The 16,922-nt window shown below is 38.3% G+C and overlaps 1 protein-coding gene across 1 annotated transcript; it reads left to right on the top strand.

The window, feature by feature from the left end:
- Positions 1–4,950: 4,950 nt before the first annotated feature.
- On the top strand, positions 4,951–15,507 carry LOC121244345 (S-adenosyl-L-methionine-dependent tRNA 4-demethylwyosine synthase). The gene is given in 9 exon segments (XM_041142374.1): positions 4,951–5,392; positions 5,395–5,927; positions 8,160–8,275; positions 8,640–8,815; positions 9,733–9,923; positions 10,032–10,118; positions 14,487–14,644; positions 14,721–14,931; positions 15,020–15,507. Coding segments are annotated over 9 exon segments (1,944 nt in total). The 5' UTR covers positions 4,951–5,061; the 3' UTR covers positions 15,161–15,507.
- Positions 15,508–16,922: the final 1,415 nt, after the last annotated feature.

The following is a 16,922-nucleotide window of genomic DNA, read 5'->3' as shown; positions in this document are numbered from 1 at the left end:
ATCCCCAAGCTATAGAGAAAAATCTAGCCAAGGCTTATGTGTTACCTGAAGCTTGAAATTGCAAAGCAATCTGAAAAAATGAACCAATTTTCTCCATATTCTGCATAACAGGCAACAATATATCCCACTGATTTCTAATGGAAGGACAACTAATCAAAGCATGAACCAAATTTTCACCCCTTTCATGACAAAAACAACACACGTCCTCATTAATGATTTTTCTCTTCTTCAGATTACATTGAGTAGGTAGACCATCCTTACAAGCCCTTCAAGCAAAAACTTTTATCCTAATAGGAACTTGCATCTTCCAAATTGCCTTCCACAAAGTTTGTAGTAGTCTTGCACTGGAGCATTTACCCACAGATTTCTAGGCACCCTGCCTTATTAGTCTATATGCACATCTCACACTGAACATACCATTTCTCTCGAGAGACCACAACCATTTATCTGGGTAGTTTCCAGGGCAAACTATAATTTTCAGGATTTCAGAGATAGCATTTGGATTGAATTGAGCACTAACTTTAGCTACATCCCATCGGTTGCTATCCTTGTCCAGTAAGGAATCCACAGTATCCTCTTCATTGAATGCAACAGCATCTGAAACCACCAAGGAAGCATGACTAAAACCAGGAGTCCAAGGTTCCTTCCACATTTTGGCAGTCTTCTTATCTCCAATTCTCCATCTGCATCCTTTGAGCAGCCAAGCTTTAGCCTTCCAAATTCCTCTCCATGTATAGGAAGGATTCCCACCCAATTTAGTATCAAAGAAACTATTTTTAGGAAAATATCTAGCCTTATATATTTTGTATAAGAGGGAATTTTGAGCATTAAGGATTCTCCATCAAAGTTTTGAATATCATACCGGACGTCGTACCAATCAAGGCACTAGAACGAAATATTTCGGTACTAGTACCGTTTCGTGTACCAGTAAATTATATATATAAATTATATTCCAAAATAATAGTCTATATATGAATAAATTATATATAAATACATATATATCAATTATAAATAGTCTAGTCTGAATTGGAGGTCAAAAAATGAGCTTGTAGTTTGAAAAAATGAAAAAAAAAATTTAAAGGCTGAAATATCGGCTAGTACGAGCCAAAATACAGGCCGGTACAGGCCAAAATATCGGGCGATACGGCCAGTATTTGGACCAATACGAAATATATGTAATACTTGTACCGGACCAGTGACCGGTATGGCATATATCGGCCATACTGACCGGTACGTTATGGTATTTAAAACAATGTTCTCCATCCCTGTTTAGCAAGTAATGTTAGGTTGAAGGATTTCAAATCTTTAAAACCCAATCCCCTTTTGCTTTAGACTCACACATTTTCTCCCAGCTAACCTAATGAATTTTCCTCTCTTCATTTTTTTGACCCAACCAAAATCTAGCTATCATAGATTTCAACTCTGAGCATAGTGTAAGAGGTAATATAAAACAACTAATGGAATGTGTAGGGACAGATAAAGCTAAAGCTTTAATTAAAACCTCATGTCCCCCTTGAGAAAATAACTTCTCTTTTCAACTCACCAGTATTCAGAGCATTCAGAACTACTGTAGTTACTGCTTCACTAACCTCAGGCCAAAACTTTTGATAAAACAGTGGTGTCATTCCATCTAGGCCTGGAGCTTTCAAAGGATGCATCTGCTTCAAAGCTTGTACCACCTCCTGCTCAGAAAACCTTGCAACTAACCCTTCATTCATTTGGTTTGTCACTCTTCCAGTCAAATTGCCCAAGAACTCCATAGGCCCTCTCTGATCAGCAGTAGTAAACAACTTTGTAAAAAAGTTCTGAATAACTTAATCTCGGTCATCCCCATTTTAAGAATATGATTCCTTTTTTTCCTGTTTGTAGCTTTAGCATGGAAGAACTTAGAATTCTGATCACCTTCCTTTAGGTACAAAGCTTTGGATCTCTGACGCCACAGCAACTCATCCCTATCCATCCATACATGAACCTTTTTTCTAGCAGCAGCTCGACCCTCCTTATCATTACCCCTGGGGTCACTAACTTCCAATTCTTGTAGTCTTTTTTGGGCCTTCCTCAAATTTAGTTTGACTCTACCAAATTGGTTCTGATTCCACCTCTGGAATCCACACTCAGCAATTTTATTCATAGCAGTTGTCATATCATTTCTTTCACCAATTTCTCTCCAGATATCTCTAACAATATCATCATAGCCCTTTTCCCCTACCCACATAGCCGCAAATCTGAATAACTTAGGCCTCCTCTGCTGAATTATCTCCCCATCAATCTCAATCCAAATTGGCAAGTGATCTGAATAGACTATAGACCCATGAAAGAATCTTGCAGTTGGGAACTCATTACACCACTGAAAATTAGCAAGAAACCTATCTAATCTCTCACTGATGCATTGTTTTCCTTCTCTACAGTTACACCATGTAAACATAGGCCCTCTAAATCCCAAATCTCTCAGAGAGCAATCATACAACACTTCTCTAAAATTAGCAATTTGTTTCTTAGGTCTCATCCTCCCTCCCCACTTTTCAAACTGACTTAAAATCTCATTAAAGTCACCCAACAGCAATCATGCCTCTCCTCTACTGCTATGTAGTCTGCGAATGAGATCCCACATCTTATAACACAGATAAGCCTCAGGATGACCACATACCCCAGTAAGATAAAACTTAATTCTATTAGCCCCAACATTTTTAATCAAAGCATCAATATGATTAATATAATAACTTTGAATGTCTATATCAACATCCTTACTCCATAACAAAGCAATACCACCACTCTTCCCCACACAATCTATAGCTAGGCAATTAGTGAAACCAAGCTTATACTTACAATTTTCCACTACACGAGTCTTCAACCTTCTTTCTTGCACGAACAAAACATTGAGACCTTCTTTCACAATGACATCACGAAGTGTACGAATGCCTAGTGGGTTCCCAAGCCTACGGACATTCCAGTTGAGTATTTTCATGGCGCCCAACAGGGCTGGGAACCAGCCTCTGGCAATATCTTCCGGATCTCATGGCGTCTAGCACTCTTCTGAATCTCATTTAATTCGATGGAAATGTGATGCTTCTGCGCCCCTCTGACTATTTCTTCCTCAGTGCCCAGACTTTCCTTCCTCTTTCTATTCCCAATCTTCAATAGGGAGTTATTCATCTGGGCTTGGTGCATGTGGGATAACCTTCTCCATTTCTTCCCCTCCAACACATCTGGCTTTGTAACACACTGGGTTGTCCCAGTTTCTATCACACTGTCCACCCCAAGCCCAGTTCCCTTAATAGTTCTCTCAAGCCCATAATTCATCTTCACAGAGTTTGAAATTCCCACCCCTTCTCCCGGCACCATAAACTCTCCCTCCATATTTTGCAAAATCACAGTTTCTCCCTCCATTTTTTGCGGGATCATGGTTTCTTCGATTGGCAACTCCGGATTGTCAGTCGTTACAGAAGTCTTCCCTTCTCCCTCCAACCTTTGCGGAATCACCTCTTCTTCCGTTATCAACTCTGAGTCCTTAGTCATTACTGCAGACTTTTGTGGCCATGGTTGACTCCCAATATTTCGCTCTGTCCCCATGAAATATGCTGCCCGTTTCCCCTTCGTCGAAGTGCCAAGCAGAGATTTATGCCCGATTTGACTTTTCTGTTCATGCCGATCCCACCGTCCACCCGTATTACTAGCACATAGCCACTGCCCATAAGGAAAACCGTCTATCTCAGCCTTTCCTTGGTTTTCCCCTTGCCCTTCCTCACAATCCTTGTGACCATGGCCAATTCGACCACAAAAGTAATAGAAGTCAAGGAGTCTCTCATAGGAGAAACGAACCCAGACTGGTTCATTTGATCCCAGGTTTAACATCTTTCCCCGCAGGAAGGGTTTGGTAACATCAATCTTAATACCCTTATGAATTCCCCCCATGCCATCTCATCTTTCTCCAGATCCACTTCCTCCACTTGTCCCACCTTACTACCAATGAGTTTGCCCACATATTCATTTCTTGCACTAAGAGGAAGATCATGCAATCGGATCTAAAAAAGTGCCTCAGTAAGTTGTATGCAATGGATTGGTTGATTACCCTCTACCTCCTTGATTAGTACCAATTGCTTATCAAAAGACCATGGGCCATCCTACACAACTCTGCTCTTGTCCCCAAGATCCTCAAACTCAATCAACATTAGTATTGCATTCAAATCTCTACAACCTTAATAGGTCTCCATATTTTTTTCATCGTCTCCTTAAACGCTTCTTTATTGTAGTGCCTTAGCGTCATTAGTTGAACCATCAAGCACTTCCCCCTCGAATAATAGCATCCTCTAGTTTCTATGTCTCCATTATAATTTCCTCATGTTCGCAGTCTGCCAACTTCAGGCGTTGGTAAAGAACCTCCAGATTCTACTCCATCTGACCCAAAATAGAGACCTACACCAGGCAAGGAAAGGACCTCTACGTGGGATAACCCAGAGAGGATTTCTAATAATTATGCTTTTTTAACCCAGCAACTGTAGGGAGGTGACAACCCTCTTTTAAATGAATGATGGTTATGTGAAATTTGAAAGTCAACTAAAAAAATTAATGAAGTGATATTTATTACATTAGTTGGTTGCGAAAATGATTATAAAAAGATTATTTGAACATCATTATCAAGCGAAAATTAAAAAAAAAAAATAGTAGTTTTCTTTCCTGTTAAGAGACGGTAAAAAAGTCATAGTTAAAAGAATGGTGTAGATTAATTGATAAATAGATCTCTTTCTCAAAATTAATTCATTTAGTTGGGTCTCAATATTATTTCCTTAGACGGAGTCCATACATTTGGAGCGAAAAGTGATGTGCTCTGTTTGGGCCTAAATCCATACATTAAGCATGAGGCCCATAAAGAATATAAAAGTCCAGTTGCATAACAAAGCGGACAGGGCCCACTCTCTTTTTGATTGCCAAACTGCTGTCGTCTTCTCGTTCTTCTGGCTCTTCGTACCTCTCGAAATAAACCTCTGTGCTCTAAGAACATGAAGTCTGCGACACTTGGCCACTTTCCCTGAAAGGTTAGAACCAGTGGGTGAAATCCCCACCATGTCCCTCTCCTCTGTCCCTGCTCGACTCACCCTTCTCGCCCTTCTCTCTGCCTCCACATTCTATTGCTTCTACAAGTCTCGCCGCCTCAGACAACTCAAATTCTCCTTAAACCCTATCCCTAATACTAACCCTAATCTCTCTCATTCGAAAGCCAAGATCTTCTTTGTTTCACAAACTGGTACCTCGGAAGCCCTAGCTCACCGTCTCTTCGATCTTTTATCGTCGAACAGTCTGTCGTTCGACCTTGTCGATCCCAAGGACTACGAGCCTGAGGACCTCCCGAAAGAATCACTTGTTTTAATCATCGCTTCCACCTGGGAAGATGGCAAGCCCCTCCAAATGCCAAGTTCTTCTCAAGTTGGCTCTCCGAGAGCGCAGAGGACTTTAGGGTCGGGTCTCTGTTGCTGTCTCGGTGTAAATTCGCGGTCTTCGGCGTGGGAAGCGGTGCTTACGGCGCTTCATTCAATGCGGTTGCGAGGGACTATTCGAAGCAGATGAGAGCGTTGGGTGCCAACGAGATTTTGCCAGTCTGGGAAGGGGATGTGGATAACGGTGATTTTGATGAGGTATTTGAGGCCTGGAGTGCTAAAGTGGTTGGGCTTTTGAAGGTTGGCGTCTTAGATAATGGTGCAGTTTTGCGTTCTGAGACTGAGGCCTTAGCTGGTGGGGTGAGTGATGCTGAGAGTTTTGGTAGCTCGGATGAGGATGAGGATCGGGAAGGCAGCGCGGAGATTGTTGATCTGGAGGATATTGCGGGAAAAGGGCCATCAAGGAAGTCGGCGGTAATGGCTGAAAGTAACGGGAAATTGAATGGGAAAAAAGAGATGGTGACTCCGGTGATTAGGGCGAGCTTAGAGAAGCAGGTGCGCTCATGTATTTACAGTTTTCTCTTTATCTCTGTCTTCTTGTCCCTGAAATTAGGAAAAGCCCGTTCTTTGTTGAACTTTTACGATATTGGATGGGCCTGTCATTTTTTGTGGAACATTTTTATTGCCTACACCCTCCGTGGTTATATATTGGAATTTCAAATGCCTAGTTTATTGCTTCCAGTCCCCCAACTTCAAAGTTGCAGTTGTGGAGATGGAGATTTCTCAAAATTATCTGTCGAAGCTATGTGAAACACCGTGCACTAAGGGTGTGATGCCCCATATTGATCGATGAGTACAGGTGGTATATGGGATCCTACATTCATTGGGAGAGAGAAGTTCTTGTTCTTTATAATGGTTCCAATGGGACTCTAATTGTATAATTAACTAGTTTATTTTGGGGTATAGGCCCAAATGTAGCTTGGGCCTTCCCTTGGGGTGTTATAAATGGTATCAGAGCCTTTTTCAACTAGAAGTGTGGACTTGAGCCGTGTCACCTATAATAGACTGGCCGAACAAGGATGTCGGGAATTTAAAGTAGAGGAGATTGTGATACCCCATATTGATTGATGAGTGTATGTGACGTATGAGATCCTACATTGTTTAGGAGGAAAAAGATCTTGCTTTTTATAATGGTTCAATGGGGCTGCAATTGTACTATTGACAAGTCCTTTTGGAGTATAAACCCAAATGTGGCTTGGGACTTCCTTTGGAACATTACAAAGTGTCTGTTTTGATTCACAAATTTGTATAGCATTTAAGGCTATATCTGTGACGGTAAATATGTTATTTTGAAGTAAACCCAATGCGATGTTCAGTTGTCTTGGAACCCTAGCTAATCTGATTATTAACTAGAGCTAATGGATATGTTTAGGTTTTCATTAATACTCCATGTAGAATTTCTGGACATTTCATGAACTTTTTTCCCTGGATAAAGGCATCGGAGATGTTTTTTGTTAGATATTCATTGCCTTTTTATGTTTGAGCCTTTTATTATATGTTTTTTTATAAGATATTCCTGGATATTCATTGCCTTTTTTGTATGTTTTTGGATCAGTTTCAACCCTCCATTTTCTTTTTCTTTTCAGTAAGTTCAGCCCTTTTTTTTTTATAAGTAATAATATTATATATATATATATATCAATAGGAGTAACCAAGTACACTAGACGTATACAAGAAAAACACCTAGCTCATACAAGAGAGCCCCTAATGACCCAAAAGCCCATGAAAACCTACCCAAAATACACCAAGCCCATGAAAACACACCTCCCCGACCCCAACCCCTAGATTCTGTAAAATAATCCTCTACCCGAACATCCCACTACGAGAACGTCTTCACAAAGCCCTCGCTTTAGCCTTTCCTCGACTTGAGTTACCTCTCTTAGCATCGTAGTTGATTGCCCATGAAAGATTCTTTAACTCCCTGCTTTTCTTAAACTTAGATTTGGTTTCAAGCGTGTGGCTCGCCTCAATTGCAGTGAGTAGTGCTTTAAATTGATCTTCATATTCTCCATGTTCTCCATATGAAAGTCTCAGAAACCAGGGAAACGACATTATCCCAACCACAGTACCCAATTGCACTCCCAACTCTCAACCTTCCCCTGAAAGACATGCAAAATCATTCTGAGCTTTTACCTGAAATTGAGTGGCAAAGCTATTTTGCTTCCATGTAGTTTCTTTCTAGGTCAATTAGTTTATTGGCTAAAGTTCAAATATGGATGAATATTAGCTCAGTGCTCCAGCTCGTGCACTGACGCAGGTTGAGTTTTACACTTGTGTCAATAGTTTGGACAATACTAGTAGTCAAATTTTGTCCATGTGATTGAAGAAAGCTGCAAAGTGTATGGAATTGTGAAGCAACTCTTATAGGGACAGAGAGCCTGCAATTGGAGGTACATGGCTGTCATGTGACAGGTTATATAATTTTGTAATAAGTTGATGTTATGGGTCTAAAGGTAATGCTACAGTTAAATTGTTGTATACTTGTAGCTCCCAATGAATTTGATAGTGTTATGGCATGATATGTTTTGTTAAATGATACATTGGCTGGGAGGTGTCCCTCTCCCAGTCATAAGAATGATCTTAGTAGCCTCACATCTCTGCTAGTTTGGCCTTATCTCTCTCTCTCTCTCTCTCTCTCTCTCTCTCTCTCCCCCCCCCCCCCCCCACCTCCCCTTTATTTGATGCAATTTCCTGTTTTATTGGCTCTGAATGACTCTAAATTTGCAGGGATATAAAATTATTGGTTCACATAGCGGTGTGAAAATTTGTAGATGGACCAAATCACAGCTTAGAGGCCGGGGAGGTTGCTACAAGCACTCATTTTATGGAATTGAGAGTCATAGGTAATTAGACATTTATTTTATTTTATTTTTAATTAAAACTTGTTTTCATTTGTATTTCCAAATGATATGGTCAGTTGGAAGAAAACTTTCATCAGATCATTAAAATTCAAATAAAAACTGATGACTAATCACTAAAGATTGTGTATTTCTCTATGTTCATATAGATGAAGTTCTCCTCATGTATACATCCTGTGTACTTGGGCTTTGTCTTCTCTTATAAATACTTCTTGATTACCTATCAAAAGATGGCATTCTGCATTCTATCTCACCCCCTTCTTTAAAATGTATCTGCTTTTTATTCATACTTATGATCGTATACTGCCTCAGCTAGCACATTAAATTTTTAAAAATTTGGTTTCCACAGGTGCATGGAGGCAACCCCTAGTTTGGCATGTGCCAATAAATGTGTTTTCTGTTGGAGACATCATACAAATCCTGTTGGAAAGAGTTGGCAGTGGAAGATGGATGATCCGCTAGAGATTGTGAATACTGCCATAGACCTACATACAAATATGATTAAGCAAATGAAAGGAGTACCTGGTAATTATTTTGTTTCTGTACTAGTTGATAATCCTTTTGGGGTAATAAACCTGCTTACAATAGATTTTATCAAATTGAACAGGTTCTGGGTTCACTAAGTTGCTTGCCTGGAATGTGAAGTTACCTTAGTAATCAGGTGGCAAAAGTTATGTGCTAGATATTATTTTTTAAAGAAAATAATTGTGGCAATCATATCTGATCCTGCATGTAGTTGTGAGTTCTACAAAACAGTCAGACTTCATCACGTGACTAACCTCGAATTATTTTTGTGGAGACTCAGATTTATGCTCCATTTTTTTTTTGGAAAATGGGAGAGATTCATAAGGCTTCTTTGGAGGTTGAACTGTGGTATTAACATTAAGGTGGGCCTAGAGATATGAAAATCTTCTGGTCTGCTCTGGTATCATCTAATCTATGTTTATTGGTGATCATGATATTGGCATAGAAATGGTGGCTTGAATTTTAAGTAACAAATAGCTTATGCTTTTTTTTTTTTTTTTTTTTTTTTTTGCCCAGTACTCATTTTGTGCAAGTCGTATTTCAAGTTTTTATGCAGATCCATGTCTATGTTTGATGTGTCTTTGAAGAAAAAATCTATGTTTAAAGAATAGTAGATGCAGTCCCTTATACGATTTGGGAAGATTAGTGATTGCTAATTAATGGCCTGAAGATGCAGGTCATCTGTAGAGAAGCCCTTTAGCATAGAATATCTTTCTTTCATCATAGTGTATTTGTTGTATTTGTTGGGAGCATATGAGTCTGCAACTTGAAGCAATGTTTTTTGATATTGTGGTTTATTAAACTCCTTGCCAAGGGGGGTTTGTGCACCCCTGGGATTAGTCGGGGCTTTGTTCTTGGATACCCTATGCCAATCACAAAAGTAAACTTGTAGTTGACCCAAGAATCTGTTCATGAAGGTGTTAAATTGGAGCGATTAATGGAGGGTCTCGCACCTAGGCATTGTGCCCTATCTCTTGTTGGTGAACCGATTATGTATCCAGAGATTAATACATTAGTGGATGAGCTGCACCGGCGGCGGATATCTACTTTTCTAGTTACAAATGCACAGTTTCCTGAAAAGATTGAAGCACTTAAGCCTGTTACCCAGGTATGCATCCAATTTAATTTGTTATTTTAAAAAATCTAGCATCGAAGACCTTCGCAAGTTTTGTAATTAATTGCGAACATATTTGGCTCAACTTCTTGACATGTGCAGTTATACGTGAGTGTAGACGCTGGAACAAAGGAGAGCTTGAAGGCAATTGATAGGCCACTCTTTGGAGACTTTTGGGAGCGATTCATTGTATGCAATTTTTCTCAGTATCCACGATTATTTAGCTGTAACTGGGCACTAATTCTTTTCAAAACAAGTATTGATTTTATCAAGGAGGCAAGTGAAGAATTGAGGAGGTCTTTTTAACTTAACAATAAGGAGTGGAGTGATAAGAGAGCTTATAAAGGAGAAAGTATAAGGCATGCAAAAATAACTCCAAACAGTGATGAACCCCAAGGGTTTTGAATATTAAACTATTAAAAAAATACTTTGAACATTTTTTTACCCAGATTTTAGGATTTTTAAGTTGAAAAAATAAAATATGAAGAAGTAAAAATCAGAACCTTAGTATTATATGAATATGAATAATAATTTTTTTTGTTACTATATGCAGTGACTTGAATTTTTGCACTTGTTAATCAAATAATTCTTGAATTTGGGTTTGTAAAATTTTTTAAACTGACTCTTAAGATTGATTTTTTTTGTATGTGTATAATCGAGTTTGATGTTTTTATTTCTTTGTGCACTTGTTAATTATATTAGCTTTGACATTCTTGTTTGAGTTATTCATGGTATTAATAATTTTTGTTCATTGAATAAATATCGAGTTTAATTGGTATAATTGATTTTCTTCTTAGATCTGAACCTAAAACTCCACTTAGGGCCACTGAAGGTTTACCTGATCATTAACTTCAGGGCCTCATGGGATTTGGTCGAGGTGCGCGCAAGCTGGCCCTGACACCTACGGTTATTAAAAAAAAAAAAAAAAAAAAAAAAAAAAAAAAAAAAAAAAAAAAAAAAAGAGAGAGATCTGAACCTAAAACTTAAGGTTAACCCTTTCTTGGTGCAAGCCCTGGTGTGCAGTCCCTGGGCCACACCACTGGCGCGGTACCATGCCACGCCAGTTGTTTAATTTGTGTGAATTTTTTTAATTCAGCCTCAAGTTCTTAAAATTGAAAAAGAACCCGTATCCTCATTCCAAGCCAGAAGCCCTACACTTACCCCATCCTCTTCCCTCATCTCATCACCCATTGTACAGCTTGAGAAAGTTAAAATTAAAAAAATACTCCTGTCGAGCTTCAAGCTTCTCTGTTCTCTTCTCTGCAGCGGACGTATTCGAGCTTTTGTGTTTGTTCTCATGTGGTGTGAGTTTCTGGGTCTGTTCTGCGGTGGACGTGTTTATGGTTTTCGATTTTGTGGTTTCAATTAAATGAAATGAGTGTTCTATCAAAGCAGATCTGTGTGAAGCACAAAGAGAACTGAGAAAGACAGAGAGCCCCAGCAAAACTTCTCTTTAAGCCATACTTTTTGATTCTTAGTTCTCTTTGCTGCTTTTTGTGTTCTTTAACATTGAAAACTCTCCATTGTTTTTTATTTATGTCATTTATAGTATCACCGTCGCTTCTTGTCCACAGTTCATACACTATGATCTCTTCCTTGTATACCCCTTTCACAACTCAATCTCAACTCTTAACTAGTTTGGTGTTGAAGAAGTGAAGCAAAATGTTGAGAAAGTGAAGAATGTTCAGGAAGTAAAAAAAACAATTGAAAGATGTTAGCTTGGTGTTGATAAAGTGAAGAAAATGGTGGATTTTGGTTGGTGAATCTGGAAAATGTTTTTTTTTTTTATAAGTAAAAATATTATATATATAAAAAATGAGTAACCAAGTACACTGAAGTATACAAGAAAACACCTTGCCCATATTAGAAGCCCCCAATGATCCAAAAAAACCGTGAAAAACAACCCAAAATACACCAACCCCAACCCCTTGTTTCCCGTAGAACTAAAACTCTACCCGAACCCAACCCCATATTTCCCGTAGAACTAAAACTTTACAATGCCCTCCCTTGGGACTTCCCTCTAGTTGAGCTACCACCCTTAACGTCGTAAGTGATTGCCCAAGAAAGACATTGTAACTCCTTGCTTTTCTTGAAACTTGATTTGGTTTCAAGCACGTGGCTTGCCTCAATCGAAGTGATTAGTTCTTTAAATTGGTCTTCACATCCTCCATGTGAAATTCTCACGAACTGCTGAATCTCGTTAACTATAGGCAGAATCCAATCCGCTATTGGAGGAAGAGAGACCAGGGGAGCAACATTATCCCCAGACACAATATCCAACTGCATTCCCGACTTTAGGCATTCCTTTATACAAGGCACCAACGCCAAGCCCATTGGTTCTCCAACAAAACCATTGGTTCTCTCCAATGGTTTCAGGGTCCCCATTGGAGATTCTGGGGTGACAGCAAGTTCCTTCACCTCTAAGGTGGTAGCGGATTCTACATCTCCTTCAGACTTCGCCAGTACACCATTTTCCTTCAACTCCGACGTGGAAACTATAGTTTCTTGGGGGACCAAGGGTGTAATACCGACTATCGGTCTATCCTGTGTAACAAGAGGCAAATGGCATTCCATTACTAATGTCTCAATGCCGATACCGGATGTAGATCCCACTTCAAATAAGCCAGACTTTTAACAAGCCATACTCTCCTAGATCTGGTTATAGGGATAGGGCCGAATCAGATTTTCCATTTTTCTTTATCAAAGTTTAAAGGGTTCGGGCCTATCTTGTTTCTTACAACCATGTTGCCTCCAGCTGAAAGCAGTCTATTTTCATAGACAAGCAAGCTATCGCTGCCATCAACTTGACCAGTTGGGTTTCCATCTCCTTTAAAGAATTGTGCATCCCTACAAGCTGGTCCTGAGGTGTGATTTGCAGACCCCCCTCATTCTGAACCCCCGAGGCATGACCCGTCTTCAAAGTTGTTGTATAGGATCACCTTGACACCAAGGATGTACTTGGGTCTTCACCTCCAAGTTCTCTCTGTCGAGACGATAACTGTGTTCGTTTTTCTTTCTTTCATTTTGTTTTTAAAATAATGCTTACATCGGTGCTTGCCCTGTAAGCTTGTGCCTGCAAGCCCAGGGCCTAAATGTAGCGGGACTCCAAATTAAACACCTGGCTTTGTCCTTGATCCCAAAGTTAGTGAGATACATGTTGGGGATGAAATTATTTCCCTCAACCAAAAGGAAAACGTTATTTCCCTTCAAACACTCCGATGTGATTGTAGCCTAACAATCTGCAACCTGACTGGATGAACTCTATGCACATTGCATTCTGAAGGTCACATTTTAAGGGACTGTATAAATCCAAATCAACAGTTCCGTAACTCATTCATAAATTTGCTATTGTTTGTCACTGAGAAGGAAAATAGAATTGTTTCTATTCCTTTATTTGTTATAGGTTTTCTTCCATAATTAAATGAATTCTGTTTCGAGGACTACCTTTGATGATGGTCCTCTTTTTGTTTACTTGGGGAATGTTTGGAAATAATTCTCATCCTATCTCATTTCCTTTCCAAATATCACTCAAATGCAAATACTTTCAAATTAATCATTACAATATTTTCAAACTAACCATTACAATTTTTTCAAACGTCCAAATAAAAAATAAAAACAATTAAACTTTTTCAAATCCCAAAACAAAAATTATATTAAAAAATTATATTCTAATAATATTTTATTCAACTTTGTAAAAAATAATATTTTATTCAATTTTATTCATCTCATCTCATTTCATCTGTGTAACCAAACCAGGCCCAAATGTTTACTGTAAATTTTGATGGAGAGACACATCTAGACCTCTTTGGCATCCCAAGTGTGGCATGCCATCCTTTTTTTATATAGGATCTTTCCTTACTAATGGTTCATCATACCCAGAGGATTTCAATATGGAATGGCATCAATTTCATGACTTTCTAAGCGGATGTTTCTGGAATAAGATGAGATGAGAATTTTGTGAATAGTAGTGAGATAATTTGAGTTAAGTATTTTTTGGGTTTTGGGAATGGAGAGAGAAAAAGTTGAATAAAAAATATTATCAAGTTCAAATATTGTTAGAATATAATTTTTTAATATTATTTTTATTTTGGGATTTGAAAAAGTTGAATTGTTTATTGTATTTTGTATAGAAGTTTTGAAAAGTTGTAATGATTACATTGAGATGAGATGAGTTTGTTTTGTTGAATAAGGCAATATCCTAACTTGATATGTATTTGTTTTGTTTCTAGCTTTACTTCTTCTTGGACTATCTGTGTTCTTAGGTAGAAGTAGGTTATAAATTAGATTGCTGCAGAAAGTTGGCTCAAAAGGCTGAATGTTATAAGGCTTTTCTTTAATAGTTAGTTCAAAAAAGTTACATCATGGCTCTCAAAGATGTCAACATCTCTGGAATCCATCTAATAATTGGTTCTTTTCTGTTTATGTAATGAACAAAGTAATAATATAATATGTAGTGGTTCATCACCACTGTGTCTTAGTTTCTTTGATCATTTAACTTGACAGGACTTTAGTGACTTTGACATTACTTTTTTGCATCTTTGTGCAAATCTTTGGCAGGATTCCTTAAAAGCTCTCAAGGAGAAACAACAGCGAACTGTTTACCGGCTCACTCTGGTGAAAGGCTGGAATATCGAAGATATAGATGCTTATTCTAATCTCTTTAGTATTGGAAAACCTGATTTTGTTGAAATAAAAGGCGTTACATATTGTGGATCGTGAGTTATCCCCTTCTTTTCCCCTGGTCTCGATAAGTTTTCTTGAGCTGCATAATCATTTGTGATGTATCTACAGGTCTGCTACATCAAAGTTGACAATGGAAAATGTCCCATGGCATTCTGATGTGAAAGCTTTTTCTGAAGCCTTAGCTCTAAGAAGCCAAGGGGAGTATGAGGTTGCATGTGAACATGTCCACTCCTGCTGTGTCCTCCTGGCAAACACTGAGAAGTTTAAGGTCAACGGCAAGTGGTTCACGTGGATAGATTATGAAAAGTTCCATGACTTGGTCAGCAACAGAACTTTTTGCTCTTCTGGAATACCTTTAGATTGATATTTTTTTAGTTATGTTTTTTTTATTATCATTGAAAATGCAGGTGGCTTCTGGAAAACCTTTTGACAGCATGGATTACATGGCTGCCACCCCATCCTGGGCTGTCTATGGAGCAGAGGAAGGTGGATTTGATCCGGATCAGTCTCGGTATAAGAAGGAGCGACATCACAAATCGGGCCGCTGAATGACCAGGTTACATACACAAACTAGTATTGAGTTGACCGAATTTTGTTCTCCAAATAGATCAATCAATAGGTTATATTTTGGTGCACTCCATGGCTAATTGGCTATGGATAAGATCCCAAAATCCAGATTAGTAGGATATTTTGTTGCTGTTGAATTATATTTTCTGTTTCTCCCGTTTTCCATATATTTCTTAAGAACAAAACTTAATTTTGTAGTGCATAGCGTTTTGTCAAGGTTTTATTTTACAATTGCTTTGTTAGAGAAGCTAGACACTTCAGTGCTCCACCTGTATCTGAATTTAATTTAAATAAATTCAGGGAAAATATTATAGTTTATTTAAGCTTATTTATCACGTGATTGTGTGATTTATTTCCCCACGTTGATTCCAATGTGTTCTCTCCTATATGCATGTGATGCAGTTCCCTTTGAGTGGGAAAGAATCTGGCTCTCTTGTTTTGCTCTAAGAAAATTGACTGTTAAATCACATTTGATGGGTATTGGTTCAATGACAATTTTTACACTAAGGACGGGCCCTTTACTCCCAAAATAAAGAATGTGCGCACTATTTTTCTGTGGGTTTCCCTTTTAACTATTTTTTTATATGTTGGGTGCAGCTTCTTTGAACTTGTGCCTTGGCTGCCATTGTATTAGTGTTGCAACGGTTATATTCGCAGTAGAAATGAGACTAACATTCTATCCGGAGTAACTTTTGTGCATAAGTTAAAAAAGTCAGTTTCTCTTGATTTTGAAACCTTTATTTATGACTCATCTATACGATTACAGATTTTGGGAAGAGTAGTGCTAGTGTGCCACCCAGCTTTTATCTGGATGATATAATGGGGCTGGATCTACCCAATCATATTTTAGGTAGCAATAGTTTCATTCTTGGAAAGAGCTTTCAGAAGAGCTTTTACATTTTGGGGTGTTTAGTGACTTTAAGTCTTTTGGGTTTGTTTTTTATGGCCTGTTTAAAAAAATTTGAAAATTATTTTTTATTTTTTTTAAGTTTCAAATAAAAATAAAAAAAATAAAAAAATAAAAAGGGCCAAGGATCTGTATACCCTGTGATGGAACATAGTAGAGATGCCAGTGTTGAGACCTCTAGACTCTAGCCATTGCTTCTGACTGTACCGATCAGCCTATTATGGGATCCTCTTAACCAAAGATGTTTTAAGTATTTCATTGAGTAGATTTGCCTTTCTTTTGTCTCAAGGTTGAGAAGTAATAGAACCAGGCCAAATTTTTGGCACAATTTTCCCATTTATATTTCTTTTTCAACTTCTTATCTATTGTTTTAAGGTATTTGTTGAGTCTACTATAATTTATTGGGGCCACAAGGATGGGGTAAGTTATCATATTGGACTTGGAGGCACAAGAAATTAAACGAAACTTTGAACAAACGTTAGAAGATAATATTTGAACAAACATTTATTTTTCTCTGTAATAATTGAACCAACTTTTATTAAATATTTCTTCTTATAGTTTCTTCTACTGAAATCTCCCCTCTATTCTTTGGGCATTCCAGCTTCTTAATCGCTTGCTCCGAAAGAAGGGTGGGTGGAAAACTCAGTAAGATCTATACCTATTTTCAAAGTTTCAAACGTGAAAAACCCTCTCCCTTCTCTTTGTGCAGCCCACCACTGGCCTTCAACAAAGAACACCATCAGGGCAAAAGAGAGGAGTTCCGGCTCCTCTCCTTCTACACCAACACCCTTAGCTTCCAGCCAACCCCGCTTTCGTAGGTTCTTTTTTTTTTTTTT

Source organism: Juglans microcarpa x Juglans regia, chromosome 8S, assembly GCF_004785595.1.
Source record: "Juglans microcarpa x Juglans regia isolate MS1-56 chromosome 8S, Jm3101_v1.0, whole genome shotgun sequence".
In the NCBI taxonomy this organism is placed as follows: Eukaryota; Viridiplantae; Streptophyta; class Magnoliopsida; order Fagales; family Juglandaceae; genus Juglans; species Juglans microcarpa x Juglans regia.
The sequence above is the reverse complement of the archived record's forward strand: the minus strand, read 5'-3'. Positions and strand labels throughout refer to the sequence as shown.